General features: G+C 35.3%; 1 protein-coding gene across 2 annotated transcripts in view; it reads left to right on the plus strand.

The window, feature by feature from the left end:
- Window positions 1–241: 241 nt before the first annotated feature.
- The window catches only part of LOC128986651 (heat shock protein 75 kDa, mitochondrial), a 28469-nt gene continuing 16196 nt past the window's right edge, over window positions 242–12514 (plus strand). The window contains exons 1-10 of one of the 2 annotated variants that reach the window (XM_054407124.1): window positions 242–483; window positions 2670–2778; window positions 3725–3807; window positions 5381–5527; window positions 5828–5899; window positions 6299–6465; window positions 6884–7067; window positions 7607–7769; window positions 8774–8887; window positions 12186–12255. In XM_054407124.1, the coding sequence (XP_054263099.1) occupies window positions 334–483; window positions 2670–2778; window positions 3725–3807; window positions 5381–5527; window positions 5828–5899; window positions 6299–6465; window positions 6884–7067; window positions 7607–7769; window positions 8774–8887; window positions 12186–12255 (1259 nt within the window). In that variant the 5' untranslated portion in view covers window positions 242–333. Of the gene's footprint in view, window positions 488–2669; window positions 2779–3724; window positions 3808–5380; window positions 5528–5827; window positions 5900–6298; window positions 6466–6883; window positions 7068–7606; window positions 7770–8773; window positions 8888–12185; window positions 12256–12514 lie in introns of both variants that reach the window. The other variant, XM_054407123.1, reaches the window with a different exon arrangement.

A 12514-nucleotide genomic window follows, 5' to 3' on the forward strand; every position in this document is an offset into this window, starting at 1 on the left:
AAGTTTGTTTATTGTACTTAATTAATACAATTTAAATTACTGATAATATTACTCCACATTAAAAGAACTTGTTTTAGTGACATCTAGCGGTTAACTAGACGAACTGTTGCGGACGACGATGTAAGTGTTGTCTAGCGGCGAATAGACGAACTGTTACGTTACAAACAAGTTAGTGGGTGGGTGCAGCACCGACTGACTGAACTCAGTGAACTCGAAATGAAGTCGAAGTCTGATCTCGATCTGAACTGAACTGAAGACTGCTCTGAACTACTCTGTCTGTCCTGTCGTCTGCCGGTCTTGTCTTGGGTCTATTATTGTGATTGTGCTGTAATAATGGCTTTACCTTTCAGTTTAGTTCTGAGATTAAATCAAAACAAATTCGTTCATCTTTGCAGATCAGCTTATTCGCTATCATCTCGTCACTACGCTATTAGTAATCGCACACCGAAATACATCACCGCAGGGAAAACCCGCAGTCACTTTGATCGTAAGTTTTAAGGTTATGTTAGAGCCTAAGGAATATGTTTTCACTACACTAACTTTCACTTTGAGTTCAACTGTTTGTTTATATCGTAATTTGTTTTCACCTACGAAACATCACATTTACCTAATGGTGTGAAAGTAATAGACTACTGTTTACGTTGGAAAATTTTCCACTGTAGACTTCAATAACAAGCTTTCAAAACATTTTTGTTTGAGGAAGCAAGTTTGTAGATTCATCAACTGAAATGGACGTGCCTGTACCGTTGTTGTTGAAAAGAAGAGCAGAGGAAGTGATCTATGATGATCTTCCTAAAAAATCAAAAGACAGATACAATGAAGAGTACAAGAAGTTTTGTTCATGGCTGGAGGAGGAAAATGTAGAACGCTGTTCCGTAAGTGATGACATTATGCTGGATTATTTATCTGAGCTGGCAAAAGCTAACAAGCCCACGACTATGTGGAGCAAATTCTCGATGATAAAAACTAGTTTTAAAATCTACGAGAATGTAGATTTTGCTTCTTTTTCAAAAAGCATTGCTTTTTTGAAAAGAAAATCAGATGGCTACAAACCAACCAAATCCACTGTTTTTACCACTGATCAAGTTTCAAAGTTCTTGGTTGACGCAGATGACAAGGAATGGCTGCTTGATAAAGCGATTTTAATTATCGGAGTGTTCGGAGCGTGTCGAAAAGATGATTTATTAAATTTAAAAATCAATGATGTTAAAGACAACGGAAATTACTTTACAGTGTTTGTTAGAGATGGAAAAACGCACAGAAGTTTTACCATAACTGACGAAGAATACCCTTACAAACCCTGCAAATTAATCCGTAAGTACATGTCTTTGCGTCCATCATTCATGATAAGCGACAGGTTTTTTGTTGGTTATAGACGTGGAAAATGTGTATCTCAAAATGTTGGTGTCAATTCAATCGCAGCCGTGCCATATAAGGTTGCCAAATATTTAGGCCTAGAAAATCCTGAACGATACACCGGACATGCTCTCAGGCGAACATCGGCTTCCATGCTTGTTGAAGAAGGGAATGACTTTCTTATGCTAAAACGACAAGGAGGCTGGAAATCTTCTACTGTTGCTGAAGGATACGTAAAAGACTCGATTGCAAGAATAATAAAGTCATCCAAAAAACTGTTCGCTCCGATAACCGACTCTTCCTCCACTGCAATCCTTGACTCAGCAAGCGCAAGTAAACAAGAAGCTAAACTTATTACATTTTATGATGTTAATGATAAGCTAAGATTGAGGAAAGTGATAATCAAACACAGAACACTATTTTTAATGTGTTGAACAACATTTCTAATATAGGAATACAGTAATAACCAAAACTTAATTACGGTAACTTAATTTAAATTTGCTCTTCAAATATTAGACCTAGTTTAAAAAATGCTCCTACTTTAATTTAAATGTTAATATTACAATGATTGTTTTATCCTGTAGAGTGTAATGTAAAGTCTCAGCCGGATTTGAAGTGCTTGGCAAGTCTCACACTTCTAAAATATGGTTCGATCATGCAAATTTGTTACGAAACATGCTATATTCAATAAAACACAGAATTTTCTAGAAGTAATTTGAATGAATTACATCCACTTAATGTAATTTAGTTAGGCATAATTATTTAGGTAGGCCTAACTAATTGTTTAAGAAATTATATGTATATTTTATTCATCAAATTATTGTAGGCTAGTTGTAGTTTTAATTGAATTTTCTGATTAACCTTTTAGACCTCAACTGTTGATAAAGTTATCCAATTGCTCAATGTATTGATAAAGTTTCCCGTAGCCTATAATATACAACAACAGTCTCTCATTAAAGTATATTTGACCTTAATTAACAAATTAATTATTGCTTTTAAAACATTTGATCTTTGAGATCCGAAATATCTTTGTAGGTTGTAATCTACATTGAACTAAATTAGCCTAATTATGATCATAGGCCTATATTATCAGTTCTTTGCAACTAATAATCTGTTCTTTGCAACTGATAATAGTGTTTTGCAGTCTAAACTAGTAGCCTATCTTGGAAAAACTTAATACAAAAATCACTTTAACTTTATTCTCAAAATAATTTCTGGTAACAAAACTGACAACATACTACGCTGTGTATTCGGTTATTATTGCAACTGGAATAATGTAATTTCTTTACTACAAATTGTATTTTTATTTTGCAGGTAGCAATACAGTTTTCAAGTCTACTCGTCTTCTGAGCACAAATCCCGAGGCAGAGACAATTGAAAATGCTGAGCGAAACTATGAGAAACACACTGAAAAGGCTAAAGGTTGGTTTAGAATTTTGTTGAAACATAGTAATAGCCCACCTTTTGTTATCATAATATAACTAACTTAACTAACTTAGATTATTTGTGACCAACTTTGTATTTGAACTGATATGAATTTTATGGATTTTTACTTTCTCCCCCTGAAATGGAGAAAGTATTTTGTTCGCCAAAATTTTTCAGTTTGAGTGGATATATCCATTTTGGGTCCCCCTGAACCCAAAAAAGTGGTTTTTGAAGTGATGTCTGTGTGTGTGGATGTGCACAGAGGCTACAGACCACACACCTGTGCTCCGATTTTTATGAAATTTGGTATGTAGGTACTAATCCACTGTATCTCCAGGCGTTTTTTCTTTTACTTTTTTTAAATTTTGATTTTTAATGGGGATTATCCCATAAAATAATAATACTATAAAATTTGTTTTGAGCTACTATGTTACACTTGAGAAGAATATGACAATAGTTCTTATAGGCCCTACAGGGTGGCTGAAAAGTAACTTGCACCCCCCTACCCTTAACTTTTCAACTATTTGAGATATTTGAAATCGGTTTGCAGCAACCTTCTTAGATATGAGAGGCTACAATAACGATGGGTGATTTTGAAATGATTTGAATGTCCAAACTAGGGATAGTGGAGGTAGGGGTAGCTCAAAATTATTGTTTTCTTTACGTCAATATATTGTTTAATTTTGTCAAAACCTATAAAATGATATCAAAGTCGACTATACTTCCCATTTTGAGCTACCCCCTTTCCCCCACTGGGTTCGAAGGGCAACATTTTCAAAATTAACCATCATTAATAGCCTTCCACATCTAAGAAGGTCGCCGCAAAGCGATTTAAAAAAACTGAAATGGTTGGAAAGCTAAGAGGGGTGCAAGTTGCTTTTCAGCCACCCTGTATATTTGCTTTGTTAAGAATCTGAGGTTACGATTCTGATTTATATTTCAGGGGAAGGTGAAAAATTGGAATTTCAAGCTGAGACCAGAATGCTGTTGGATATAGTGGCAAAGTCTCTCTATTCTGAAAAGGAGGTAACTTGTGTATTCTATATCACAGGTCACATTTTAAGTTCCAAATTTTATTGGGACTCAAAAACAATTTCAGTTAACATTCCCTAAGTGTAAAACACTCACATGGTGTTAAAAGACTTTTACGATCATTCTATTCTTGAGGTTAAACAAATACATTGAAATACTAAATGCATTTGAACAAACACTTGATTTAAATGTATACTTTATTTAAACTCATATATGTACGAGGGTTGTTTTTTTTTCAACCTCCGATAGGCTATGAACAAAAGACAAGTTCATATAAAACATTAAATTTATTACCAAAAGTTTGGTCCATTTATGGTTACTTTTTGACACAATCACCAAAGAGATTGAGACATTTGCTAAATCTGTGCACCAGCTTTTTAATACCCTCTTCAAGAAAAGTGGCCGCCAGTACATTCAAAAAACAAAAAAATTCAAAAAAAATAAAAAAATCAAGAAAAAATAAAAAAGGACTTTAAAATGTCTAGAAATTCAGTAAACAAAGCAATAATGGTGAATCTGTGGTTTATTTAACCATCCTTTCAAACTGTTGAACCAAGTCATCTGAAACGACAGTAATGAGCTGGTTCAACATGTTGGCAGAATGGTTAAATAAAGCACAGATTCACCATTATTGATTTGTTTACTGAATTTCTAGACAATTTAAAGTCGTTTTTTTATTTTTTCTTGATTTTTTTATTTTTTTGACATTTTTTTGATTTTGGAATTTTTTTTGTTTTTTGGAATGTACTGGCGGCCACTTTTCTTGAAGAGGGTATTAAAAAGCTGGTGCAAAGATATAGCAAATGTCTCAATCTCTTTGGTGATTATGTCAAAAAGTAACCATTAATGGACCAAACTTTTGGTAATAAATTTAATGTTTTATATGAACTTGTCTTTTGTTCATAGCCTATCGGAGGTTGAAAAAAAAACAACCCTCGTATATAATATTAATATTAAATAATATATTATGTCACAAGTCCGGTAAGTGGTGTTTTACCGTGCGAGCACAACAGTTGCCAGCCGAGTGCGGGATTTTTGTGCAAGTACAGTAAAGCTTACCGGGTGAGTAACGTACGATACTTAGTAGGCTATTAGTACATTTTAAAACTCATAACATAATTTATTTTGGACCTAAACATAAATTATAATATTTTTATATTTCAGAAAATTCCATTGTTTTTTTAGTGCCTTCGACCTTTGTTTATCCACTGGCAATTTTGCGGCTTATCCGCGAAATTTAATAATCTGCGGTGCTCAAGCCAGTCAATCCCGCGGATAATCAGGAGTTTACTGTAATGAGAATAGATAACTTGTTCTGTAATCATAGGTAGGCTATCTAGAGTTTGTCCGTCAAATAAGCTGCTTTCTATAAATTTGTTGATTTTGGGACTAAGGACTCTATTTGATAGCGTAGTAGCCTATCGCATATAAATTGTTTGTTTTCAATTAAGGTAGGAATAATAAGCATGAGTAGACCTATTAACCTACCACTTAGTTTTTTATGAACGATTCTTTAAATAGGCTGTTCTGAAATACATCTTACTTACAGCAATTGAACATTTTACAGGTGTTTGTCCGAGAACTAATATCCAACGCTAGCGATGCTCTCGAGAAACTCAGATATCTCAGTCTGACCGATGCTTCAGCTGAAGATCTCGGCAAAACTGAGATCAGAATATTTACTGACAAACAAAACCGGACATTTATAATCCAGGTAATGAACCGTTGAAGATGTTCTAAAGTTGGTGTTATAAAATTCTTTGTTTTATAGGCTAGCTTCTTTCTGTTGTGTGTTGGCCCTAAATACAAATCCAGTCATGATTTCTTTAAAGTAATGCAATCTAGAAAAAGTCGGATCCTGATTTTTTGTAATTTTGAATTTGGAGATTATAGGCTACATCCTCAGGATATTGTTAAATTGGAGTTTAGTAAGTAATTATATATTTTGAGATAAAATGATGATTCTATTAGTTTGGAGCAAATTATAAACATATGTGTACATTTTTTGTTTTAGGACACTGGAGTCGGGATGAACAAGGAGGAGCTGGTTTCAAACTTGGGTACAATTGCTCGATCTGGATCAAAGGTAGGATGCGACTCTAGTTTTATCAAGCTTTAGAAAAATAGCATAATAACACTGTTTCTATGAAAAAAAGCTAGTTCATGAAAATGCATTACAACTATGAGCCTGCGTCTGTTTTTAGTCCTCTGTCGCAATTTATAGACCATCAATTTGATGTTGGATTTGACAATGGGTCTTGTGACCCAAAAGTAGTAATTTTCAAAATATTATTCAGAAGGATGGACAAGTTATGTTCCCGAAATTGTAAACTTCCAAAAAATATATTACGGAAGAGCCTTTTTAAAGCTGGTGTACTATGACCACGTACCAACATAATGATTCTATTACTTATGATCACTAGAACAATTGAGATTATATCGAGAATATCAGTCTATATTTACTGAATCTAGTCTTGTTTCTCAGGCATTCCTCGAACAACTGAAGAGCAAAGGAGGAGCAGAGCAAGCCAACACTGTGATTGGTCAGTTCGGCGTAGGCTTCTACAGCGCCTTCATGGTGGCGGACAAGGTGGAGGTGTACACCAGATCTCACCAGCCTGACAGTCCCGGCTACTACTGGGTGTCCGACGGGTGAGTGCCTACTGTCTTGGTTGCGATGTGTCGGTTGTTGGATTTACCGGTTCTTAGCAGAAAAACCGTTTATTGGTACTTTGCAATATTTTTGCTACCATCCCTCAAAACGATGTCTTTGCGATCTCAGGGGGTGCTCAAGATTTTGTCACGACTGTGGGATACAATGATGTCTTTGCTATTGCGGAATATGTTCAGGATTTTGCCACGACTACGGGAGACGATCTTTGCAATTGCGGAATATGTTGAAGAATTTGACACGATTGTGGAAGATTGTTGGAAGTTGTTTAAGATTAGTGAACTGTTGTTTAGTTGATGTTTTTTTTTTCTCTCTCTCTGATTTTGTTTTTTCTCTGATTGATCAATCACGCTTTATGGAATATTTTTCCTGGTCGTAGTTTAACCCTCTTGCTTGCAGGTCGGGTACTTATGAGATCCAGGAAGCAGAGGGTGTTAGCAGAGGTACTAAGATAATTCTGCACCTCAAGACAGAGAGCCGAGAGTTCAGTGATGAACAGACTGTGCGAGGAGTCATTGAGAAGTACAGCAACTTTGTCGGCAGCCCCATCATACTGAACGGGAACCAGATAAACACTATACAGGTAACTGATACTCCTGTACTGATTCTACAGTTGTGCTACACGACAAAGTCACAAACATCAGATTATGTTAAGAAGCCCCAGAAAAGTGTAGCAAAAACATTGTTCTGCTTCTGAAAAACAATAAATAAACGGAAGGGATCGTAATTTTTGGATCATGGTCTGCCTTTCTCCAATGACAGACCATTTTACTTTTTCATATTCTTGCAGAGTGTCAGGATTCAAGAAATATAGGAGTAGAGTTAAAGAAATTGATTTTAACACTCTCAAAAGGCTCAATAATGTGGATGTGTAAAAGTTTCTGGCTTTCATAAACTCAATCTAATGAACAGTGTAGGCCTATAGTTTTATTCAACATCTTTCAGCATAGTAAAATGGTATAAGAACACGTTAAATAACCGCATTCGTGCATTCGTGAAATATTTACATAAAATTGATCAAGAAGTAAGATGAATGACCGTTAAAGAATCAAAACTGAGGTTATGAATGATCGTTAAAGAATCAAAACTGAGGTTGATTTAATTTTCCACCTTGTTTTTTAGCCTCTGTGGGTGATGGACCCCAAGCAGATCACGCCCGAGCAGTACACCGAGTTCTTCAGGTTCGTCGGCAACTCTTACGACAAACCTCGATTTATCCTTCATTACAAGACTGATGCACCGCTCTCCGTGCAAGCGCTACTGTTTTTCCCCGAGAGTAAACCAGGTGATATTGATTGTCGTTGACAACTTTCACTTCTCGAAGACGTAGATCATACTAATTGAATGAACTAGATTTCTTTTAACTTCATTTTGTCACTGACATGGATTCAGCTTTGCTACCTTTGCCGAGAACTTTGTTGGAGCGAGCTGGTCTAGTGATAAATGGCGGGTTTTCGGTCCCTGAGGTTCCAGGTACAAATACTGCCATTGCCGATGGATTTTGTCTAAGTGATAATACCGTCGGTCTTGAGCATAGCATAAAATAGAGTGTAAAAACGTTTCTTTGCATTAAAGTCAAGAACGTTTCTTAGCTTTGCAGGTTTGCAGTAATTGGTAAAATAATACTGTTATTTTGTCACCTATATTATTTCCTCGTCAATGACGTCCAAGGCAGGTTGCTGTCAGTAGGAAGACGCGATCAGCATTTTTTTCATTCACTCGTACTAACAGTTCAGAGTACTTTACAAAAATAATTGTATTCTCAGTAATCTGTATTGTTATTTTGCGGTTCCCGCTGTCAATAGGCAGACTCGATTAGCGAGATAGTTATTTAATTTGTTTGCTTAAACAGTTATAACATTACCTACTAGAATAATCGGGTATCCTTGTGGTGATTGATTGATTACCAGGTTAATAGGTGAATCTTTAGTAATAGTATTATTTATACTATTACGTTAAATAACTCCCAGGGGGACCTAGTGTCCAAGGATTTGAAGGTAGAGATAAAAATAATACTCTGCGGCCTTTGAAATCTTCTTTTACCCTGACATAGGGTCTCAACGGTGACGAGAACTCTCGTAGAATGAGTAAAACTGACGACATCTTTGGATATGAAGGCTCAATAAGTTTATGGACCTTCCTCTCTATTAGGGATGTGTTTTTCTATTTTTCTCCGCCAAATTGTTTGCGTTCTAAGGCTGGAAAATGTTCCAAAGGACCTAACTAAAGCCTTAACCATCCCTTTCTTTTAAACTGTTGATTTATATACAAGTTATGTCCTTGTTTCAGGTCTGTTTGAGATGAGTAATGAAACGGACATGGGAGTGTCTCTATACACACGGAGGGTCCTCATCAAGAGCAAAGCTGACAACATCCTGCCCAAGTGGTTAAGGTTTGTCAAAGGTAAACGTTTTAAACATCCTGGTAGTCTGCAATGTAATTTATATACAATAAGTTTATAGTACGATGTAATACTAAGAGGCATCGGAATACATTTTTAGTTATGGTAATGAAAGGAGATATTTTTACTGATTGAAGTTTTTGTGTTTAGCATTATTTTTTGTCTGACATTAGTGTTTAAACCTTTTTTAAGGTTAGTTTTTGGAAAGGCTGAGGCTAGGAGTTTTTAATAAAAGGATAGCAGCTAGCTTACCTTAGAAGTGAACACACACACTCACTCCCATGGCCATTTATGCCCAAGGCGGGATTTGGCCGCACCAACAACTGCTCTCCATCTCTCTCTATCTTCTGCCTCTTCCACTGCTGGTTCCCCCAATTCTCTGGCGTTCTTGGAGACACTATCCCACCATCTCTTCTTCGGCTTCCTAATGGTCAGTTCCCATCTGGCTTTCCTATGCTTGCTTCCAGTGTTGGGAAGTAGCGCGCTACAAGTAGCGACGCTACAGTAGCGCGCTACTTTTTTTGTAGCGTTAGCTGTAGCTACACTACTTTTAAGATTTTGTAGCTTTAGCTGTAGCTAGCTACATTTTTAAAGTAGTTGTAGCGGAATTTTAGCTACTTTTCTCGCTACATTAACATTTGTTTGAGATAATGATTTTTATCATAACCTCAACCTTACGTGAAACAACCTCTTTCAAACTGAGATTTTCAAAAAAATTAGGCCTACTTTCTTGGCTTCAAACAGCTGGTTGCAGCCGTTTCATTCCCTATACAACGTTGTGTGGACATAGAGGCCATTAAATGAGTGTTATCCACATTTTTGGCTCTCATTTCCTTAATTTACTACTCTATGATTACTGTAAGATAAAATAAAATCGCTAGATGCAGACGACGTGTAAACGGTACCGGTGACAAGAGAAGCTATTGAATTGAATGCTTGCAAGTGATTGACAGGACAGGGGGAATTAGTAATTAATTTAGTTTCTTTATTATATCGATAATGCTTCGACTGGGGGTTTAATGGAAACCAACACACCTTGAAATAATGAGAAAGCTGGTCTATCAACCTTTGCTTCAGCTGTTGATTGTGGTTTATCATCACAAGCCCTTTGGTTAGATTACGAAGATTTTTCAAAGGTTTACTAAATTAGCAAAGAGGAAATTACCTGATGAGATTTAAGATATGCCTAGACTACATGATAATTGTAATGAAAAATCTCCATATAACATGAAACTTACATTGAAAAAATAGCATAGTTTGCTCCTGCTAACAGCTCTTGTATAGGACTGAGGCTATGGTTTAAGACGAATACCAAGTTCAATTATTATGAATAGGCCTATATCTGTTTAGTCCTTGCAAGAACAAGCCTACTATAGCCAACTTGTTACATAGCCAAGTTACATAGGCCTACATGTTATTTTTACTTTACAAATTTCATCATGTTTAAATTAAAAGCCGATTTCAGGATAAGTTGCTGAATACTGTTTACTCTACTGTTTTCTCTAGGTTGAAGCATAATTTTCCCTATGAATAATGACAATAAAGGACGATTTCTTGACATTGAAAAGTGTTATTCGTAGAATAAGTAATTTATCACTTTAAAAGTTATAGCAATGTTGTTTTTAACATTAAAAGTAAAGAAAGGCAATAAACTCCAATTTCAGTAGGCTAGGCTCTGTAACACAAAAAGTATTTTTAAATAATCTTTTTGCAGTTTTATTGGTCTTAGGCCTAATTGTTGATATAAAACATCTATAAATGAATCTATATTAAATTAATAAAATTAGCTTTTAAAATATAGTTTGGTTGTATGTCCTTTGAACTTAATGAAAATTACATTTTAAGATGCTTAAAAATAATGCAATATTTAAAAATAATTACTAAATATGATGGGACACCCAACTATTTGGTTCTGTTGTTGTAATGTTAGGTTTATAATGCCAACAAATTAAATACAATCTAGGAATAATTTGTTTTCCAAGTAATGTTAGATACAATACTGACATTTTTTTAAATGTTTGTTCAATAAAAATGTAGTTGCAATTAATTTTACATTTACCTAATGTGCGTGGAATAAAAATTAACGTCTTTGGAAAAGTAGCTAAAATTGTAGCTGTAGCTACATTTCATTGTAGTAGTAGTTGTAGCTAGCTACTTTTTCGGAACTGTAGCTGTAGCTGTAGCTAAGCTACTTTTTTGGAAATGTAGCAGTAGTTGTAGCTAGCTACATTTTAAAAGTAGCTTCCCCAACACTGCTTGCTTCTTTTAATAGTGAACCCCGTTCTATCCGTAGTATGTGTCCTGCTCACCTTATTCTCCTTGCTTTCACGTGTGCTACTACATCATAATCATTATACATATTCCTTATCTCCCTATTATGCCTTTTTCTCCATTCTCCATTTTCTTGTGTTGGGCCATATAACATTCTTAAAATGTTGTTTTCAAAAATGATCATTTTGTTCATCACACACAAGTCACATAAAACACACAATATTTTGTCCCATTCAGGAGTTATTTAAGTATAGACAATGAGAGTTTTTGATATAGAGTTAGCAAAATCCATTTTGTGGACTATCTTTGTATTCACGTAAAAAAGTCTTCCAAGGGACAAAATATTGTTTGTTAGTGTCTTCTGTGTGTCTATGGCCTACCTATACTTGTAAGGTAAGCTAGTTATATCCCTTCATTCTAGAAATGTCTAAAAGCTTTACTTAATAAAAGCTTATAAGCATGTTTACCAACTGTCCTCTATAAAACTATATGTGACATGTCATGTAAAAGTTTAGTGGTATGACTGTGAATATTATAAATATAGTCACTCACCGTTGGCTGGGAGGCGCCGAAACATAGGACTAACAAATTGCCTGCCAGGGCTTTTAGAAAAAAAGAGTAAGAAGGTGTTTTCGTATGTTGTCTATTTTGAATTTTTGAGGGTATAAACTAGAAAATGACGCTAGTGGAAATTATTAGCGTACAACATTTTTACCAAATTTTAGGTCTCTAAAACATTTAGAAATGGTGTATATCTCCATACCTAAGCTAGTCAATAACAATGTTATTTCGTATTACAACACCACAGTGGGAAAATTGCAAATTTTGCTGAGGTTGAAAATGGAAAATGGTTTTTGTGTGACAACGATCTAAAATCAAGTCAAGTTTCAATCTCGTAGCTTTGAAGTCGGCACTATTCATGTAGGCAAGATAAATAAATAAATAAAATAATAAATAAATAATGAATAGTAATGTTTTGATATAGATGTAATTGCCTATAACCATGTTAACCTCTGTTTAATTTGACAGGTGTGGTAGATTCTGAAGATATTCCCCTCAACCTCAGTAGAGAGTTGTTGCAGAACTCACCTCTTATTAGGTAAGTCAGTTTAAAAATTTAACTTGGCCAATAAATAGTAAGGCAGACTTTGACCGCAGTTTTGTAATTTAGAGGATGTCATTATTTGGAACCTTGGGAGCGAGCTGGTGTAGTGGTTAGAGCGCGAGACTTCAGTCCTTGAGGTCCCGGGTTCGATCCCCGCCAAGTCACCAATGGATTTGATCTAAGTGATAATGTCGCAACCCCTAGGTGTAGCCTGAAGTAATGTGAAAAACAATCCCAGGCTCGTGCCTAGCGT

The sequence above is a fragment of the Macrosteles quadrilineatus genome, unplaced genomic scaffold (genome assembly GCF_028750875.1).
Source record: "Macrosteles quadrilineatus isolate MER2022 unplaced genomic scaffold, UCM_ALF_1.0 Scaffold_2__2_contigs__length_208266976, whole genome shotgun sequence".
Classification (NCBI taxonomy): domain Eukaryota; kingdom Metazoa; phylum Arthropoda; class Insecta; order Hemiptera; family Cicadellidae; genus Macrosteles; species Macrosteles quadrilineatus.